This window comes from Durio zibethinus, chromosome 26 (assembly GCF_047325235.1).
Source record: "Durio zibethinus cultivar Kanyao isolate XHJ-2024 chromosome 26, ASM4732523v1, whole genome shotgun sequence".
Lineage (NCBI taxonomy): Eukaryota > Viridiplantae > Streptophyta > Magnoliopsida > Malvales > Malvaceae > Durio > Durio zibethinus.
The window spans coordinates 18,337,020-18,356,935 of NC_143187.1; the positions used below are offsets into that span (position 1 = coordinate 18,337,020).

The window sequence follows — 19,916 nt, forward strand, 5'->3', positions numbered from 1 at the left end:
ATTAAATCGAAAGTCAAAAAGATGATCATGACCAAGTCGAGGTCAAACAAATGATGAATGCTAATGCAATAATACAAGTGCTTGCCTTATTTAGGATGCAAATGAAAACAAAACGTATGTAATGCAGATGCTACTAAATCAATGCCATGAAATTTCAACTATGGTAATAAGGTTATCAAAAGTCCACCATCTCATATATTCCTTTTCAGCTTCTCAGCATTAATGATTTTAAAACACATCCTATCTTTTGATCCATGTTATTTTTTTCATCTGGTCCCAACTCACAAGTTATGTTGACCAATCTATTATTGTATTCATCACTGGCACCTTGTTTGCCTTTTCTAAATCATTTTCTCATACTTTTTTCACTTCTTTCATCCTAGATTTCTTTCAAAATAATGGAAAATTCTTTTACGAATGGTATCCTTCATTTATTTACCATCATTTTAATTCATGACAAATGTGATATATTTTTTTTATTCATTTAAGGGATGAACACTTGGTACAGAATAAGAAAAATAAATCTTTATTATTAAAAGGAAAAAGGTATGGTTAAGAATAACTCAAAGATAAATGAAAGCAAAATGTTGTGATTATGTAAATGGGATATTAATATCTAGAATAATGATTGTTCAAACAATTGTGAACTCCAAGTCAGAATTCTCTTTTAAAAACACATTCCATCAATATCCCTAGTCTTTGAGCCGATCATCCTTATTCCTAGGAGCCTCACATGAAATTATTTTTTCAAGTTTCCATCTTTATTTAAACTGCCATTTTAGGTTTTCAGTTTAAATGTTCCTTATTTCTTTTTTTTTTTTACTTTTTTTTTGTTGGATATCTTTTTCTTATCTTTTCTTTTCATTTCTCTTTCCCTTTTATCCATCAGTGATACTTTGATTAAAATCCCAAACAATCTAATGAAAAATCTGTCTTAATTTAATTCATAATTTTTCAATTCGAGTATTCTCATTCAATTAAAATAGACTTCTAAGCGACGTAACGTAAGCTAAGATAAAAGTTTATGAAAGAAACAGACAAAACAACCTCAACTTATATTTTAAGAATTATCAAACCAAAGATCATTTTTTCATATGGAACATATTGGCATTTTGTCCTAACAATTTCTCTTTCATTTTTTTTCTCTTTTTTTTTTTTTTTTTTTACTTTTCATCATTTTTCAAGAAAAATTTAGGCATAGAAGGGCTTTGCCCTTGAAATCACTAAGGATAAACAAGCTTCTCAAACTTTGCCACAGTGTGAAAGTGATATTTGGTTAGGTTTCCTCAAAAAAATTTTTCAATAAGCTTAAATGATGTAGAAAAGGATAATTTTACTCTTTTTTTTAAGGATAGAAGAAAGATAGTCATTTTTTATCTTGAACATGAATACTCTTAATGAAGAACATTTATTGATTAAAAATAGACTTGTGAATTAACAATTACAAATATCATATGTTACATCACTTTTAAAACTCTTCACTTGATTTATCTTCTTTTTATTCAACAGTATCAATGAATCAATAATCTCTATCTATCAATCAGATTATCATGAATGGTGTTTTTAACATCGAATCCTAAATTATCATCATGACTGCCTGAATATTCATTATCTGAAATTAAAGAATGGATATGAAAAAAAAGTATGAAAAGATAAGAGTAAACAATGGTGATTCACACAAAGAAGAATGTTATGAAAATGAATCAAATCTATTATTTTTATTAAAATGATAAAAAATAAGATGAAATCCAAGTACATAAAAAAGATCCATATTCTCAAAAAATCTTAAGATGATAATAGTTTCAATCAGCCTTCCCAAAATCATGCCCCTGAGTGATTAGGTAAAGGGCTTTTATAGATATTCAGCCCCCTGATTCATTGAAACTCAACGAGCTTGCTCGAATTACACTTTGCACCTTATGCTTGAACGTAGGGCATGTTTCTATGGAGTGACCCACATTCCCATTATGGTAGTCATATAAGGCATTAACATTATACCATTTGGGATATGATGGCTTCAATGGTTCCAAAAAGATTGGGGATACTAGGTCATTTTTTAACAATTTTAAAAATAGCTTAGTACAAGTTATAAGGATATGATCAATATGAGCTTTCTCTTAATTGCTCTTGGATCTTCCCAAACTACTCGCTTGATTATTAGGCTTTGGAACTGGTGTAGTAATAAGATTAGGCCCATATGCAGTTGCTTGAAAAGTTGGTTGATGAGGACTTAGAGCAATGTTGTTCATGGTTGAGAAATAAGCTGGTAAAAAACTTGTGCAACATTATTGGTGGCTGAGTAGTAAGCAGGATGAACATATGTTGGATATAGAGCATAACTTTTAAATTGTTGTCCCTCAAAACTCATCTCTTGAGCTTCATTTTTTCTTTTTTAGGCATCTCACCTTTCTTGGCACTATTGGTCTTTCCCTCATTAAGCTTACCACTCTTGATGGCATTTTCAATAATCTCTCTTGAGATCATCATATCAGTAAAATTTTTTGTTACATTCCCTATCATCCTCTTATAATAGGGTGACTTCAAAGTGCTTAGAAACAAAACTATCATTTTTTTTTGGTTAAGAGAAGCTGCACTAGAACGGTGGCATCTCGTCATCTTTAAGCATACTCCTTAAAGGACTCAAATTTTTTTTCCATTCTTTGCAATGAAAGGTGATTAAGAGTCATATCTATGATGTGGTGATATTGATTAATGAAAGATTGAGTCAAATCCTTCCACAATCTTATGCGAGTCTTGTCCAACTAAACATACCACTTTATAGCAGACTTGGTTAAGCTATCTTAGAACACATGCATGAGTAGTTTCTCATTGCTAACATGTGCTACCATCTTACGATAATATATTGTGTAATGGGACATTTAGTACCATCATACTTTTCAAATTCTGACACTTTGAACTTGGGTGGTATCATCACGTCTCATACCAAATAAAGTCTCACAACATCCATGGATCAGTAAAAGTCAATGCCTACTATAGTCCGTAATCTTTCCTCAATCATGCTCATTGTTTGATCAGTCTTAGAGTTTTTTGAAGAGTAGCCATCTGTAATTTCATTTTTTTCTTTTGCCTTATCTATATTGGAGATTTAGATTGGCTTGACTACTTTTTTAGGTAAGACAAAATTAGTGTAACTCAGAACAGTTACTTGATTGGGTGCATAGGCCATTCTCAGGTAACTATAACTTGAGAATGTGGTTTGTTATGGTTGAAAGCTTGGAGTAGCTTGGGTCTGATATGGATCAAAACTTGAAAAATATAGTGACTAATGACTTCATGCAAGATATATTCCTCTACCATTTTTCTTTGGTTTATTTTATCAAAGATTCAAAGATTTTGCTTAGTTTCCTTTTAATTACCTCTTGAGCCTTTTCCAAACTTTCAAAATGGTTTGCATTATCTTGCCTCATCTTTCTAGCTCTAGTTCGGTTGTTATACAGATGTCGAGCTATTCTTGCACCTTAGTACCATAATCTGGAATAAGTGATCTTGGCATGATTTGACATAATGAATAAATGGCCATGAATGAATGTAATGCAATGCATGTATGTTTATGAATATGCACAAGAAGAAAAGAAACAAATAAGACAAGAAAATTGGTTAGTCATTTTAATAGAATAAACACTATAAAGCAATTAAACTAACAACATGACCCTAAATTTTGGGTTAACTATAAAGGGTGGAAGGACATGGCTCTACTTATGGTTAGACTCTTAAAGTTAAATATATACGGTTTGGATTACTTTTATATTGTTGCTTATATCATTATCCATTATAGATTAGTAAGGCACCCCAATCTTTATCCATCATAGGCTACAAGCAAAAAAATTTAATTTGAGTGGGAGTGTTTTAGGCCCAAGCGGAGATATGAGATCTCATGATGACATAAGTACTTCACTCCCTTCTAAGGGTAGAGTTCGGGTGGAGAGTTTATGTTATGCACATACAAATGAATGACAGATTTATAGGTGAATAACTAAACAAAATATAAGCAATGAAAAGAAAGAAAACAAACTCAAATTTATTAAGTGAGGTTAAAATAATAAGAAATCATTTATTGGCCTGACTCTGAATTCTTTCCTAACGGAGTAACCAAACTGTTATAACATATAGATCTATGGATCTACCTCTAGACATGAATTAGAGGAGTCACCATCAATTTTTTTTGTTTAGGTATAATTGGCCACCTGATCAAATTTATCCCATTTAAAAAGTAGTCCCAAGATTGATTTAGCTATCTTTAAATAGTAGATCCTAATCTATGAAACTAGATTTTAGGTTTGAGAGTGCGATTATGTATAAGGAAGGTTACAGCACCCTCACAACACCCATCCAAAGAATGGTACCAATTTGATTTCAGATTATTCAAGCCTTAAACATATTTGTAATTTGCTACAATATTTAATATTGAGAATTAGTCTTAAAATTACCCCAATAGTTTGATAGCAATTTAAGATAATTCTCTTACCTCAAAAGTATTCATGAAGACTAGTGTCTTACCTTGAAGAGGCTCTATCATCGAATTTATTAATGTATTTTTATTTAGTAAAGCCTTCCAATAGTTTAATAGGATTTACTTTGAGATAAATCTTCTAATAGTTTGATAAGATTTTTTTTTGAAAATATTTTTGAAAATTTTATTCTTTTGAAAAAAATCTTATTTATGAAATTTTCCAATAGTTTGGTGGACTCCATTTAAATCCATAAAAATTCTTCAATAGTTTGGTAGGATTAACAAATTTATTTGAAAAGATTTATTTATTTATTTATTTAAAATAAAATAACAAAATATTTAATAATAAATTATTCAACAAAATAAATAATAATAAAATTAGTAAAATAAAATAAATATCTAAAAATAAAAATAAAAACTTAAAATATAAAATATAAAATCAAAAAATAAAATAAAATGAAAAAAAAACCTACGATCTAGTCGAGTCAAAGCGCAAATCGACACACGGGTTGCGAGTCCATGCAAAAACTTTAAAATTCAGCCAAAAAATTCATCCATGAGAAGATTCAACATCCAATATAAAATTAAGCGCATAGTCATAATACGTAACTTGACTACTCAAGCCACAAAGATTAAAGTCATCTTGGATGTAATCATCATCAATTTCATAGAAAAACTCATTGCCTCGTAACTTGCAAAACCATGAGATCTAAAAGGTGTCATCTCTATCAAAAACACTTATGTTTGATTCTTCACTGTTAGTAGAAGTTGAAGGAATAAAGGATCTTTCTTTGTCTTTACTGTTCAAGCCCCTCCAAGTGGATGGGGAAGACTTATCTAGATGTTTGTCCAGTGCATCATTTATGTGTTTTCGATCCAATAATCGTTCCACTAACTCTAATTTCGATGGCCCTCGTCCACGATCTCTATAACTATACAAGAACGAAAAGAAATCATGAGCTCCTCAAGGTGCTCTATCTTTCTTGTTTTCTTATCCTTGGAGGTGGCTTAGTGTTCCCCCATTTTCTTTGTGTAATCACAGATTTATAAAGAAATTCATGCTTAATCAATTCTCCTTAAATCTATGATTTTATTTGATATAATTTTGAAATTAAATTCCAAAAATCTCTCCCCATCATTTTTAATGCCACTTGATTCTGAAATTAAATCCCAAAAATTTTTCAACGCCATTTTAATGCCACTTAATTCTGGGATTAAATCTCAAAAATTTCTCAACATCATTTTAACCAGATTTCAATTTTGAAATTTTTTTTGAATAAAATGGGGTGTCTACACACCATTTTTTCATACCTACACAACTTATATACAATTCATAAAAGGTTTTCTATCTTGATTTGCCATTCAAAAAAGGTACATATAATGATGGGAATCATGTTTAAAAGCTTTTTAGATTGATCATATCATTCCACCAAAAGAAATAGTTATGGTATAAGCTAGGTTGTCTTCAGGACAATGAGTGGTCTTGCTCTTTCGATTAATATACCCCAAGACATTGAACAATGATGAATTTAGGAAGGCAATTGAAACATCATGTTTTTGTCGCCATTTGGTGAAGTTTGAGTGAATGGCTTTGTTTTCAAAGAACTAGCATGATCTAGACTCATATCAAATTACCAAAATCAAATCTTTAAAAAGAGTATCACGTTTGCTAAATTTTTAAAAAATCCAAAACAAAAACCTTTTTCAAAGTAATTGTTTAATCAATCATTGCCTAAGAAAAGATTATCCCCTTTTAATATGTCATGGTATGGTTAGGTGAAGATAGGATTGAAACTTGTGTCCCTTTAAAACATTAAGTTTTTGAATGGTTTTCCTCGAGTGGTTTTAGGAATGGAAGCATTTGTAAAAAAAAGTGTTTTCTGGGGTAGGTTTATCCCAATAGTGATCACCATTTCTTTAAGATTCATCATTATGAATTTTGGAAATCATTTTTCCTTTTTTGTTTCTCATTTTTTCTCGATCTAGAAAGTATGCTATATGGGTCTTATTTTTGAACAATTGCTTAAAAAATAAATAATAATAATAATAATAACTATAAAGCACTCATTCAAAAATCCAACAACATTGACTCCATGCAACAAATACATCCTTGCAACATAATGTGCAAGCCATGCATATGTATACAAAATAAAACTCCATAAGCTTAAGAACTGCCCTTAATCTTCTAAGACTTGAAACTTCCTTTGATATCTTAACTCTTCAAATTTTGCAACTAGATTTAATACAAAGTAGATATCCATTGCTTCGTAAGCTCCAAGGTCAAGATGCTACAGATGATAAGATCCTTAATCTTTTTCTTTATCTGCCTGTATTTCTCAGTCAAATGACCAATTGCCTTCATATGATAATCACATTTGTTATTTAGATCATAACTCCTTATTAATGGATTTAAAGTTGTTTTCAAAGGCTCATGGTGAGGCATTAATTTTTTATTAGTAAAAGTAAAAGATAAAAAATAGGGATTAAAAGTTTTTTTTTGGCTATTTTTTTACATTTTTTGGTTTTTTATTAGTCAAATGGTAAACCTAGATGCAGGAATGGGATCACAAATGGTCATGTGAGGAATGAGATTTTCTTGAAAACCTAATTGTTGGGTAGGCTAACAAAGAAATGGACTTTGAGAAGTGTTGCCTATGATTAGGTAGTATGGTTAATTAAAAAGATAAGGATTACACAGAGAGAAGTTTTTGGATAGATCCTTCTCAAGTGTGACTATTTGCACCTCCCTTTTCATTCTTTTTCAATGCACTGCCCATTTTTAGCATCAATCACAATTTTAAACTTAGTCTTGCCATTCTTAATTATATTTTTTATCATTTTCTCGAAAATCACCATGTCAATAAAGTTTTTGGTGACATTCTAGAGCATTCCTTCTTAATAAGAAATGTTCAGGGTGATAACAAATAGAACAGTGAATATTTTCTCTATTAGGGGTTGCTATATTGAGCAGTCACATCTCTCTACCTTTGGGTGTACTCTTTAAAACTTTCATTGACTTTCTTTTTCGTGTTTTGAAAAGACAATCTATAAAGAGTCAAATTAACCACATGTGTATATTAACCAATAAAGGCTTGTGCAAGATTCTTCTATGAATGTGTTCAGCTTCGATCTAATTAGACATACCACTTGGTTGTCGACCCTGTTAAACTATCTTAAGAGTAGTGAATTAGGAGCTATTTGTTATGCATATGACCCATCATTTTTCAACAAAACATTATGAGATAAGTGGATGGGCACTTAGTTCGATCATATTTTTCAAAGTTTGGGACCTTGACTTTGTACGAAGAATCAAGTCGATGACCAAACTGAACTAGGGATTTGTCAAGAATGTTACTTGAATCTTTCAAGAATTCAACTCTCAGTAGTTTTTATTTATATTCAAAATTAATATTTTAAATGTATAAGATAATATTTATAATTTAGCCAAAGTAATATTTTCTTTTCATTTTTTTATAAAATTTATTTCTTATTTTTTATTATAAAAAATGAAAATCTTTATTGAAAATTATTCTAAATGCTCCAATACTTTGGTAACATTTTATATAAATCTTCGCACTTAAAGATTCTTAAAAAATCACTATTTGGATTTTTTTAGGGTCTCATCTTCGAAGATTTTTATTTTCATTTATTTTTTATAATCAATTATTTTTAAATAATCAATTTCTTACAAATAATAATGTTCATGCATTATTATAGATAATTTTATTGTAAACATTTTTTCTTTTATGATTTTTTTATTTAATTATTTTTATTTTACAAAAATCTTTTTATATTGAATGTTTTGTAAATACTCCATTACTTTGATAGTATTTTAAAAAATATCTTCACCTAAAGATTTTAAAAAATCATTACTTAGACTTCCTTAATATTTCATCTTTGGAGATTTTCATTTTTATGTTTTTTATTATTTTATTTTATTTTATTTTAAAAAATAAAATTTAAAATTATCAAGAATTTAAAACTTATTTTCATAAAAAAATTTTATTTTGGAACATAAAAAAATACTTAAAAAATAATAATGAAAAGATAAAAAAGTAAATTAAAAGAAAAATAAAAAATAAAAAAATGATTGAACTGCGCTGATTAACAACTGGTCAATGATCTAGGCGGTCTAAAGTGGTTTTTCACACTGTTCAATGATTTTTTGGTGGTCTACAATAGTTTTTCATGGTTTAGTCTGGTTTGGAGCCGGTTCAATTGGATTGGTTTAGAGGTGAGGCTTAGACAGGCAAACAAATCAAGTTCGCAGATGATATGCCCAGGTTGGGTCCACACGTGGATTGTTATGGGGTAAAACGGCATCATTTTCGCTCGTCTTTTTTTTTTATAAAACCCAAAATTTTTTTGGTTTTTTTTTTTTGCTTTCTCTTTTTAAGGGATAGAGCTTCTCTCTATAAGAAAAGCCCAAAAATCCTTAAACCTAGTTTCTAATGGCATGCAGCAGTGCCGACCGTTGTTTCTTCTGCCGTCGTGCTATCGGCAATCATCATCAGTCGTAAAAAAATTTCTAAATTTTCCATAAAAAAAATTCTCTTGGCTTCTTGACTGCCAATTCAACCTTTGTTGGGCCTACAACTAGCCTCAAATTCCTAAATTTAGCCTTGAAAGTTTCGACCAAAAAGATTGTTTTTCTAGCTTTTTCTTTTTTTGTTTATGGCTTTGTGGTTTCCCATTTTAGGGGATGTGATTTTTTTAATGTATAAGTGAGTTTTTTTTATGGATTTTTTTTGTGGTTTTTGGTTGTTAGGTAATGAGCTTGAGGCTCGGTTTAGGAGTGATTTTTTGCTAAATGGTGTGGGGTTAAGGGTACTTAGGTGGTTTCTATTAAGAGCTGTAAGTTGTGAAAATGATTTGTAAGTAGTGGGCAAGGGTATTGGTGTTGAGATGGTCATTGGGTCTTTTATTGTTGGGTGTTTTGTGATTTTTTTTTTTGTAAAAATCCCCATTTTCTTTTAAAGTCCTAGGTATTTTATATTACCAATCTTTTGATAGATAGGTTCATAATCTCCCATTGAGAGTTGAGATTTTTGGAGTCTTATTACAACAATTGATGTTGCAACTTTTAGCTGTGTAATGTTGCATTTTGGAGTTTTGATGAATTTATGTTTGGAGTCAACAAAGGGTAAAACATCAGTAAAAAATAAAAAGCTGAAAATATGGAGGCAATTTAGGTAAAGAGAACTTAGGAAAACTGGCTACCATGGTAAATCAGCTTTAGTTTTTTTAGCTTTATTTGAATTTTCAATTAATTGAAGTAATTAGTTTTAAATGAAATTGGGCTTATAAAAATTAAACTTGGGCTTTGAAAAAAATTGGCCCAAGTTCTATTTGGATTGGGCCTTAACTCAAGAATAATTTATCCTAAAACAATTCTTATTTCGGTCCAACACGAGCATCCAAATAAATGCAAGTTAAATAATCAAGCCTAAGAATTGATCGAAATTCACTTATCCTAAACAAAATTAGGTGTCTACAATTTTTATCAAAAATAATTTGAGATTAACATTGGGGATAATTTTTAGCTTTGGTTGAAACAAATCTAATCTTAACCAAATTGAGACTTGGTTAAATTTTCCTTTTAAATGGACTTATATTTGACAAGAAAAATACAGAGAGCAAAAATATCACAACCTATGAGTAATCAACTGGAAAAAAAAAACCCCATTCGATCAACACTACCATCTTTGCATCAGTGCCAATTCATCAGTCTTCTCATACCACTACATCAACCAACTCATTTCCTACCATTACCATTAACCAAGACCCCTTCTACAAAGAACCAACATTCCATTCTTACCAACTGGCTCTCTCTCCATACACATTCACACCTAAAACCAACATAAAATCAAAGTAAATCCAAAGTTATACACAAAAAACAATGGAGAAACACATAAAAAATAGAGAAAACCAAAAGAATAAATAAAGAAGAAAGATTAGCAAATACCAGTAAATCACTTTACCAAATTTTTACACCTATTACCTACTGTCACCAACCACTCAAACATATACAAAAGTAGCACCTGAAAGCAATGACAATTCTAATTACAACTTAGAAATTCAAAAAACAAACCAGTCCTCAATAAGCCACAAATCGTTAGATAGTTTCAACAAATACCCAAAATCACTAGTCTAAACCACCCATTACCACTAATTCACTAATCGAGAATTCAAAGCAAACACACAAAGACAAAAGCCAACAAATCGAAGAACCCAGCTTTAAGCAAGAATCAAGTAGCCAATGACCAACACAATCGTTAACTTCCACCCTTGAGACCAAGTCCTGTCACCATCATCAACTCCATCCAAATAGTGATCAACTGTCACACAGATAAAAAGAGAAGCAAAAAATTAGAAAAAAAAAACACTAAAAACAAAAAAGAGATTTGTTTTTGGTTTTGGTTTAACCCACTTCCAAAAATATTAGAGTTTTCAAAATTTGTGAAAATGTGGCTAAAGACAAAGTTAAAAATATACCTTCAAATAATGGCCATCAAAACGACAAAAAAATATGAGAAAATCATAACTTCGAACTTAGATCAACAACGATCGAGACCATTTTGGAAGAAATTATTTAAAGCATATGACAGAAGAAACTAAGACGAGATTGTGGTGAAATTTTGAAGAAATTCCAACATCGGTCGATAAAGGCATAAGATGGTAGTAGCAGTAAAGATACATTAAAATCTGGAAAAACCTATCATTGTTCCTAAAAGAAAGTTTAGAAAAAAAAAAGAAGTGTTTAGAGAGAGAATGAAGAATTTGACAAATGAAAAAGTGCTTAAAAAAGACTTTTTATATTACTATTAAAACAATGCAACTTTGATTGGGATAAAGAGACTAGATTCGTGTGTTGCCTTTTGTTTGACCTAAAAGCACCTGCAACCTGTAATCCATTTCTTTTTCCATTTGAGCCAAGCCAAGCCACAAGTCACTAAGCTGAGCCGTGAGCCATTTCATGTGCCTACAACTAAGCTCTCCTCCAACTGCCAAGCCGAACTTTATTTTTTTGTAATTTTTTTTCATTTTATTTTTTTATGAATTCTTTTTATTCTTTTAGTTGTGATACACTTTACTTGATTAGTTTTGTATATAGAAAAAATTATTAGGAAAAGGTTTTTTAATTTATAAAAAAATCTTAAATTTTATAAAATAAAACTTTAATAAAATTTTGAAAATAAATTACAATTATTCAAATATGAAATTTTTAGAAATTACAAATGGTTAATTTTTAAAAAATTGCTAAGTGAAATTTTTTTTTAAATTTGACCCAAATTAAGGAAAAATTTAAATAAGTTTCAATAACAATAACAATAATTAATATTTATTTTTAAATTATAAAAAAAATTTAATAATATTTTAGAAATGAATTAATAATTATCTAATGATAAGATTCTTAGAAATTTCAAATGATACATTTCTTAAGAAATCTCTAGGTGAGTAATTTTTTTTAATTTAACCCAAATTGTAGAATAATTTAGACAAAATTTCAATAAAAGTAATTTCATTTCTTTCCAAATTAAAAAGAAAAAATATGTAACTCGTAAATTTGTTTGAAAATATATGACTATTATCCAAAGATGAAATCTTAAGAAAAATAAAAAATGGTTGAATTTCTATAAGATTTTTAGATAATTTTTTTTTAAATTCAGCCCAAATGACAAAAGAATTTAGATGATACTTAAAAAAATTATTATATTATTTTTTTCTAAGAAATAAGTGACGAATAAATAGAGATTGAATTCTAAGAAAGATATTTCTAAAATTGGCCTAAATGAAATAAAAAATAAATTTTGAAGATGAAATTCTTAGTAAATGCAAATAGATGATTCTTTAAAAAATTTATAAATAAGAAAATATTTTTAATTTAGACCTAAATAGTAAAATAATTAGATATATTTTCAATAAAACAAAACTTAATAAAGTAAGATTAATAAATGAATAATTTTTTTTTTACAACGGAGCCTTTTTAAAAAAATAAATAGGATTTTTGAATACTCTTGAAGTGAGAAAATATTTTAAAAATTTTGTCAAATTGATAAAGAAATCTTAAAAGTTATTTTTTTATATTTAAATAGTAAAATTTAATAGAAGACCATTAAAACCATAGACCTTTAGGATGTTTTAAAATTAAATGGTACCATTCATTAAATGGATATGTAAGGGTGCTATAACTTTCCCTATACATAATCAAACTCTCAAACTTAATTCTAAAATGCAAACTAGAACCTATTCTTTCAAGAATCCATAGTCAAGCTTAAGATTTCCTTGAATGGATAGATTAACCTAAGTAGACAATCACACCTAAATAAAAAAGTTTGGTGGCAACTACTTTTGTTGTGTCTAGCGATTAAGTTTTTAGACTTATACGTTATGACAAGCATAAGTTGTAAAAAAAAAGGAAAAAAAGAAAAAAAGATTGTGAAATTATGCATATGAGACATTTAAATGAATCTAAAATTAATGAGAAAAGAAAGTCTTCTCTTAAGAATGGCTTTTCAATAAAAGTATCCATACTAGAAAGGAAAAATGCCCATCTTTCAAATTCTTTTCATGAAAGAAGAAAATATCCATTTGCTATCCCATTTGAGCTTATTGATTTTTATTTCTGAATGAACCCTAACCAAAGATCATTCTTCAAATTTGAGGGTAAATTCAAAAAAGAATAATCTCATCAAAAAGGCATTTGATCTTATGTTGAGGGGCTAGGAAATAATGCCTTATGTTAAAGGGGCAAGTTTAATGTAAGCTGAGTTCTAAAAATTTTGAACTCATGCAAAAAAAAAAGATAAAAAAAAAAAAAGATGAAAAGGCATGTTTGGAGTAAAGGGAAATGTCTTTATAGAAAAGAATGATCATCAGTTCAATTACCCTTAAGCATGTATTTTCGACCTTTTTATCATTTCTTTCAAAACTTTAAACCTCGACCTATGTTATATCATTTAAAAAGTCCATTTTGATTATGTATAGATACCTTAGGAAAATCATAAATTTGGGTTTTAGATTAATTTTGAGTGCTCAAATGCATGGTGGAATAATCATAAAAAAAATAAATAAATAAAGCTCTATGATGAAAACTTAAAATGGCAGTTTAAAGTAAAAGTGAAAATTTGAAAACAACTCATGAAACTAATTGATGCAAGAGGTATTAGGTAAAGGCATTTTTTAATGAACCTTAGTGCATTAAAGACTTTTGATCAACCCTATTTTGATGAATTGTTTTAAAATCTGGAACCTTTCTTTATTTTTCAAAACTTGGAGCCTTGCACGGCTAGTCTTGGTATTTATTAAACTACTATATGTTAAGAACTTAAAAGAGTGTCAAAATAGATTATACCTTAAAATATCATCTTCGTTTATGAGCCTAAATGAAGAGACATTGATTTTTTTTTTCTCATTTACTGGCCAAGTTTTCTTTGATAACTAAAATCATGATGTGTCAAATCATTACATCTTTTTTGAAAAAACTAAATTGTGATTCATCACATTCATTCTGCATAGTAATCATCGATTTTAAGAGATCTAATCACATGCGAAAAATCGGTTCATATTTAGAAAAATAGTTATGTGGGGTAATATCTATTGTTATTAGTGAAAATTTTAAGGAATGTTCAAGTGGTCTTTTGAATCTCAATGCTCATTGTTGGAAATAGGTACATACTATGATGAAAGAGATATTTATGGGGCAAAGAGAAATGTCAAATGTAAGGGACATCTAGTGAAAAAGAATAATAGACAAGAAGAATGATTTTTAAGAATGAGTTGATTAAGCCAATAAAATGTTAAAATATTTGAACTTGTTAGTTTGTTTTGATGATGTATGGTGGAAAGTCAGAAAAAAGGTTTCGCGAATTATGGTACCATAATTAAGGACATATGGTATTGATTTCATGCATTTCATGTATTATATGCATCACATTCATTCCTTTTATTGCACCTATTGCATACTTTCAATAGATAAGAAAAATAGAAACTTAGGTTTGAAACTTTGGTTGAGAAAAGAAAACTTTGCAAGATAATTTTTTTTTTTTTTAGATAAAAAACCTCTGATGATGGCATTAAATGAAAATTTACCTCAAGGTATTTTTTTTAAAAACTTTCGAGTATCAATTTTGAAAACCTCTAAGTAATACTTCTTAAAACCTCCGAGTACATCCTATAAGCTTTCGAATACTCTTTTCAAAGTTCTCTGGACATGATCTATAAAACCATTGGGCATAATCTTTTTAAAACCTTTGGGTATCTTTTTACATTTTAAAGTTGTGAAGCCTTCATATGAAAGGAACTTTTTCAAAATTCAATTTACAAAACCTCTAGGCACAATCACCAAATCCTCCAAGAATGATTTATAAGAGCTCCGAACATGATCTTTTTAAGTCTTTCGGATATAATCTATAAAACATTCAGGCATGATTTTTTTAAACCTCAGGGTATCTTTCTAAATTTTAAAATTGTGAAGCCTTCCTATGGAATGAGCTTTTTCAAAATTTGATTTTTAATGTCTTTGGACATAGTCACCAAGTCCTTCGAGCACAATCTATAAAATTTTCAAGCATTATCTTTTAAGTCTTCCGGGCATGATATTTTTAAAACCTTCAGGTATTTTTCTAAATTTTAAAGTTATGGAGCTTTCCTATGGAATGAGCTTTTTCAAAATTCGATTTATAAGATTTCTGAGCATAATCACCAAGTCTTTCGGACATATTTTATAAGACCTCCAAACATTATCTTTTAAATCCTTTGGGCATGATCTATAAGTTCATCGAGTATAATCTTTTTAAACTTCTAAGTATCTTTCTAAATTTTAAAGTTGTGGAGCCTTTGTATGAAAAGAGCTTTTTCAAAATTTGATTTGTAAAATCTCTGAGCATAATCACCAAGTCCTCCGGGCATGATCTTTTTAAAACCTCTAAGTATCTTTCTAAATGTTTAAATTGTGGAGCTTTCGTATGAAATAAACTTTTTCAAAATTCGATTTATAAGACCTCTAGGCATAATCAACAAGTCCATTGCGCATGATTTTTTAAATCTTCTGGGCACATTCTATAAGACTTTCGAGCATGATCTATAAGAGCTTCAGATAATATTTGTAAGTCTTTCGAGCTGAATATATTTTAGAATTGATATTATAAAACCTCTAAGCGTAATCACCAAGTCATTTGAACATTATCTATAAATCTTTTGAGCACGATCTATAAATCCTGTGGACATGATCGGCAAAACTTTTGAGTATCATCTTTAATTTTTAAAGTTGTGTGCCTTTATGCTGGAAGAACTTTTATTTTTAAAGTTGTGTGTCTCTATTTTAGAAGAGCCTTGGAAACAAAAAAAATGTTGAATAATTTAGGTTCGAACATAATGGGTATCAATGTTTTTGTGCAATTCCTGTTTCATAGAACTATTCAAAGAAAGGCAGTTCTAAACACTCCATTTTGTCCATGACCCAAATCAGTTGAGCTTGGACTCACTTTAGGCTCAATTATCCGATTACTTTAGTTGCATTTATTTTTTATTTATTTCATGTATTTACTTTTATTATATCTATCTTATTTATTTCTATCATTTTCTTTATCTATTTTATTTTATGTTTTTTTTGTTTATCTTTAGCTTTAATTTCATTTATTTGTTTTTAAATTATCTGATTAACTGTTAAAAAAAAGTGATAACTTTTAAAATAAAAAAGTGTCAACCAAAATTTAAAATTGATTGGGCTCTTGATAATTTCATGAATTAAAGATAAAATTTTGGAGATAATCCATAAGTTTTGCAAGTTAATCCGATCCTAACTCTTATCTCTAAAGAATTACTGGCTATATAAAGCCAAAACAACCGATGAATCAACACACAACAATTACAAAGGTGATTTTTTTTATAGTAAAGTTTTTGGGGAATTTGTTAGGAAATTTGGGGTAAATTGCAAGATTGATTCAATTGTGGGAGGCTTTTAGAAACTCAAGAGACTCAAATTGGTGATTTTTTGTGGTTTTTTTGAAATTTATAAGTTTTTTCAAAAATTTTCTAGATTTTGGTGACTTTTTGGTAATTTTTTAGAATTTAGCTAACATTCAATCGATGTTCATCCGATCTTAAAAAAAGAATGAAAGAAAATGAAAATAGGAGAAAGAGAGCAAGGAAAAGAAATATAAAGAAAAAAGGATTTTTTGGGCTTTTATACATTTACAAAAAGACATTGTTTTGTTTTAAAAAATTTTCAAGATCCGCATGTCGACCCAAAGGAGATTTATGTGTCAACCTGACCTAAGTGCACCCAACTCACATTTTGGAGTTGATTTCTTATTGAGCCATTCAAGCAACTCCAAATGATTCTTTTTTTTTGCAGCAAAGTTGCAATCCAAGCTGAGCCGAGCTGACTTTTTTGTAATTTTTTTTAGTTTTTTATTATTTTATTGATTTATTGATTTATTTATATTATTTATTTAGTTCTGAAATATTCTTGCATGATTGAATTTCTAGGAAAATTATTTGAAGTTTTTCCAAATTATAAAATATATATAAAATGAAACTCTAATAAAATTTTGAAAATAAATTATAGTTATCCAAAGATGAAATTCTTATAAATTACAAATGGTTAATTTTTAGAAAATTTTTAGGTGAGAAATTTTTTTTCTAAATTTGACTGAAATGGAGAAAAAATTTATATAAAGTTTCAATAAAAATAATTAATATTTATTGTCATTTTATAAAATAAAAAAAGCATATAAATAAATTTAATAAAATTTTAGGAATAAATTAACAATTATCCTATGATGAAATTTTAAAAAATTTCAAATGGTAAATTTTTTAAGAAATTTCTAGGTGAAAAATTTTTATAAATTTAGCTTGAATAATGAAATAATTTAGATGAAATTTTAATAGAAGTAATTGTATTCCTTCCAAATAAAAAATAAAAATATAATTTGTAAATTTATCTGAAAATATATGAAAATTATCCAATGATAAAATCTCAAGAAAAATCACAAATGCCTAAATTTTTATGAGATTTTTAGGTGAAAAGTTTTGTCTAAATTCAATCCAAATGTTGGTTGAATTTAGATGAGACTTCAAAAAAAATTATTATACTATTTTCTTTTTAAGAAATAAATGTCAAATAAATAGAGATTGAATTTTAGAAAAGATATTTTTAAATTTGACTTAAATAGTAAAAAATTTAAAAATGAAACATATAAACTAAGAAAAAATTATGAGAATAAAATTATTATTAATCATAAATAGACGATTATCTAAGAAATTAAGTGAGATAATATTTTTTATTTTGGTCCAAATAATAAAAGAATTAGATATATTTTTTATTAAGCAAAATTTAATAAAAATAATGATTAAGTTTTTTTTTTTTGACAATGGAACCTCTTAAAAAAAACAAATGAATTTTTTTAATACTCTTGAAATGAAAAAATATTTTAAAAATTTTACCAAATCGATGAAAAAATCTTAAAAGTTGTTTTTAATATTTAAATGTTAAAGTTTAATAGAAAACCATTAAAACGATAGACTTTTAAAATAATTTAAAATTAAATGGTACCGTCATTTGGATGAAAATGTGATAATGCTATAACATTTTTCATACGTAATTAAATTTTTGAATCATGTTTTGATTAATAAATTAAAATTTATTCTTTAAAGATCTTTAATCAAGCTTAAAATTTTCGTAGACCAATCATGTTTTTAATAAAAAATTAGTGACAACTCTAATTATGTTTAATGATAGATTCACGAATTTATTTATTATCAAAACATATATTCTTAAAAAAAAAAAAATTATAATATTCTTCTATGTCGTCTTACTTACTTGAGCGAGGAGGGATGCTCTGTTCATTCCTAAAGAAATTCTTTGGATCAACGGCAGTCTTCACATCCACCAGCCTCTCATAGTTTCCATTAAAATAACTCTCCCCATAAACTTTGCCCTCTTCATATGTCCAATTTTCAGTGGCCCCAATGTCAATGTCCCTATAATTCAAATAAGCACTCCTTGGATTCTTGGACACGAACGGAGTCATGAAATCGTGAAGTATTCTTGCTTGAGTTGTGTAATTCATGTCTGCCTCAATTCCAGGTTCGTACCAGTTCACGGAATACTGGATCTTATACAAATTCCCGGCACGATGAGGGAATGGAGTCTCCGTAGCCTTGATTTCGTTCATTCTCCCTCCGTATGCATTGAAAACCAACCCCACTTTTCCCAATTCAATCATCTTTTCCCACAGCGATTCCAACCCATCTCTAGGAATTGGAGTCTGCACATAATCTGACTTCCTTTTCAGGAAATAAGCGTCATTAAGATCTCTATCGAGTAAGGCTCTAGGTGATGTTCCCAAATCGAAATTAGCCCACCAAAGAACCGAGTCAATCCAACGCATTTCCGTACAGTTCTCTTTCCTTAGACGCAATTCAGGGAAATCCTTGCCCAACAGGCCTACAAGAGTTTTGGCTTCCCCCAAATACATAGCAATAACCGTCACTCTCAGCGTCTTTCGCTTGTTTCTCGTCACTGGCTGCAATAGCATCCTCATGAAAAGATTATTATCTGTTGTTGGAGCAACAGATTGCCACTTCAAAGCCACATCAGTGGCATTTTCTGCTAATAATCTTTCAACTCTGAAAACAGTAACTGTCTCAGGCACCGGAACAAGCTTAATCTTGTAGGCTAAAACCACACCAAAACTGGCTGCTCCCCCGCCTCTTATAGCCCAGAAAAGATCCTCTCCCATGCCTTTTCGGTCTAGAATTCTTCCGTTAACGTCAACTATTTTGGCATCCAGAATATGATCCACAGACAGACCATATTTCCTCACCATGGTACCGTAACCGGCACCGCTAAAGAGCCCACCAACGCCGACAGTGGGACAGACTCCTGCAGGAAATCCATGGACTGTGCTCTTCTCCCAAATGTTATGGTAAAGTTCTCCAAGTGTTGCGCCGGTTCCAACCCAGGCCGATTCATCTGCCATATCAACAGATATGGAACGCAGATTAAACATGTCAAGAATGAAAAAGGGCCTGTCAAAAACATAAGATAAGCCTTCAAAGTCGTGGCCACCGCTACGGATTTTGAGTTGGAAACCAACCTTTTGGGAACAGATTACGGCGGTGGAAACATGGGATTCCTCCAAAGGAGTGATAATGATATGTGGTTTTGGGGTGGAAGAAGTATTGAAACGAGCGTTACGAATATAGGCACGCAAAACTGATGTGTAGGAGGGATTGGACTTAGAGAAGAGAATGGTGGAAACATTGAAGGATGGGATGGATTGAATTAAGCATTGGAGAAGGGATTGATAGGCAGGATCTGAGGCTGCCCATGAAAAGGAAAAGTTGAAGAAAACAAGAGCAAGCAGAAGCGAAAGCCACAGCTTCATCGAAACTGGCATTCTACTTTTGTTCATGGGTCAGGTGATCGGCATCTGTT

The 19,916-nt window shown here is 29.4% G+C and overlaps 1 protein-coding gene across 2 annotated transcripts; it reads right to left on the reverse strand.

Moving 5' to 3' along the window:
- Positions 1 to 10,161: 10,161 nt before the first annotated feature.
- On the reverse strand, positions 10,162 to 19,893 carry LOC111275372 (berberine bridge enzyme-like 21). 2 transcript variants are annotated; one of them, XR_016334072.1, is made up of 3 exons: positions 18,297 to 19,893; positions 10,437 to 10,809; positions 10,162 to 10,320 (listed from the first exon to the last, which is right to left on the reverse strand). XR_016334072.1 is itself a non-coding variant. In XM_022860724.2 (2 exons), exons 1-2 carry the CDS (start codon positions 19,891 to 19,893, stop codon positions 10,709 to 10,711), a joined length of 1,698 nt encoding a protein of 565 aa, XP_022716459.1. In that variant the 3' UTR covers positions 10,162 to 10,708. The 2 variants fall into 2 exon arrangements, 1 of the variants encoding a protein (XP_022716459.1); XM_022860724.2 differs by having other exon boundaries at positions 10,162 to 10,809.
- Positions 19,894 to 19,916: the final 23 nt, after the last annotated feature.

Bases quoted from the DNA above. Each gene is read 5' to 3' on its own strand.
- LOC111275372 (XM_022860724.2), bottom strand. From the start codon at position 19,893: ATGAACAAAAGTAGAATGCCAGTTTCGATGAAGCTGTGGCTTTCGCTT. The intron at 10,810-18,296 runs GTAAGTAAGACG...TCTGTGTGACAG, and splicing joins GAGCATCCCTCCTCGCTCAA to TTGATCACTATTTGGATGGA.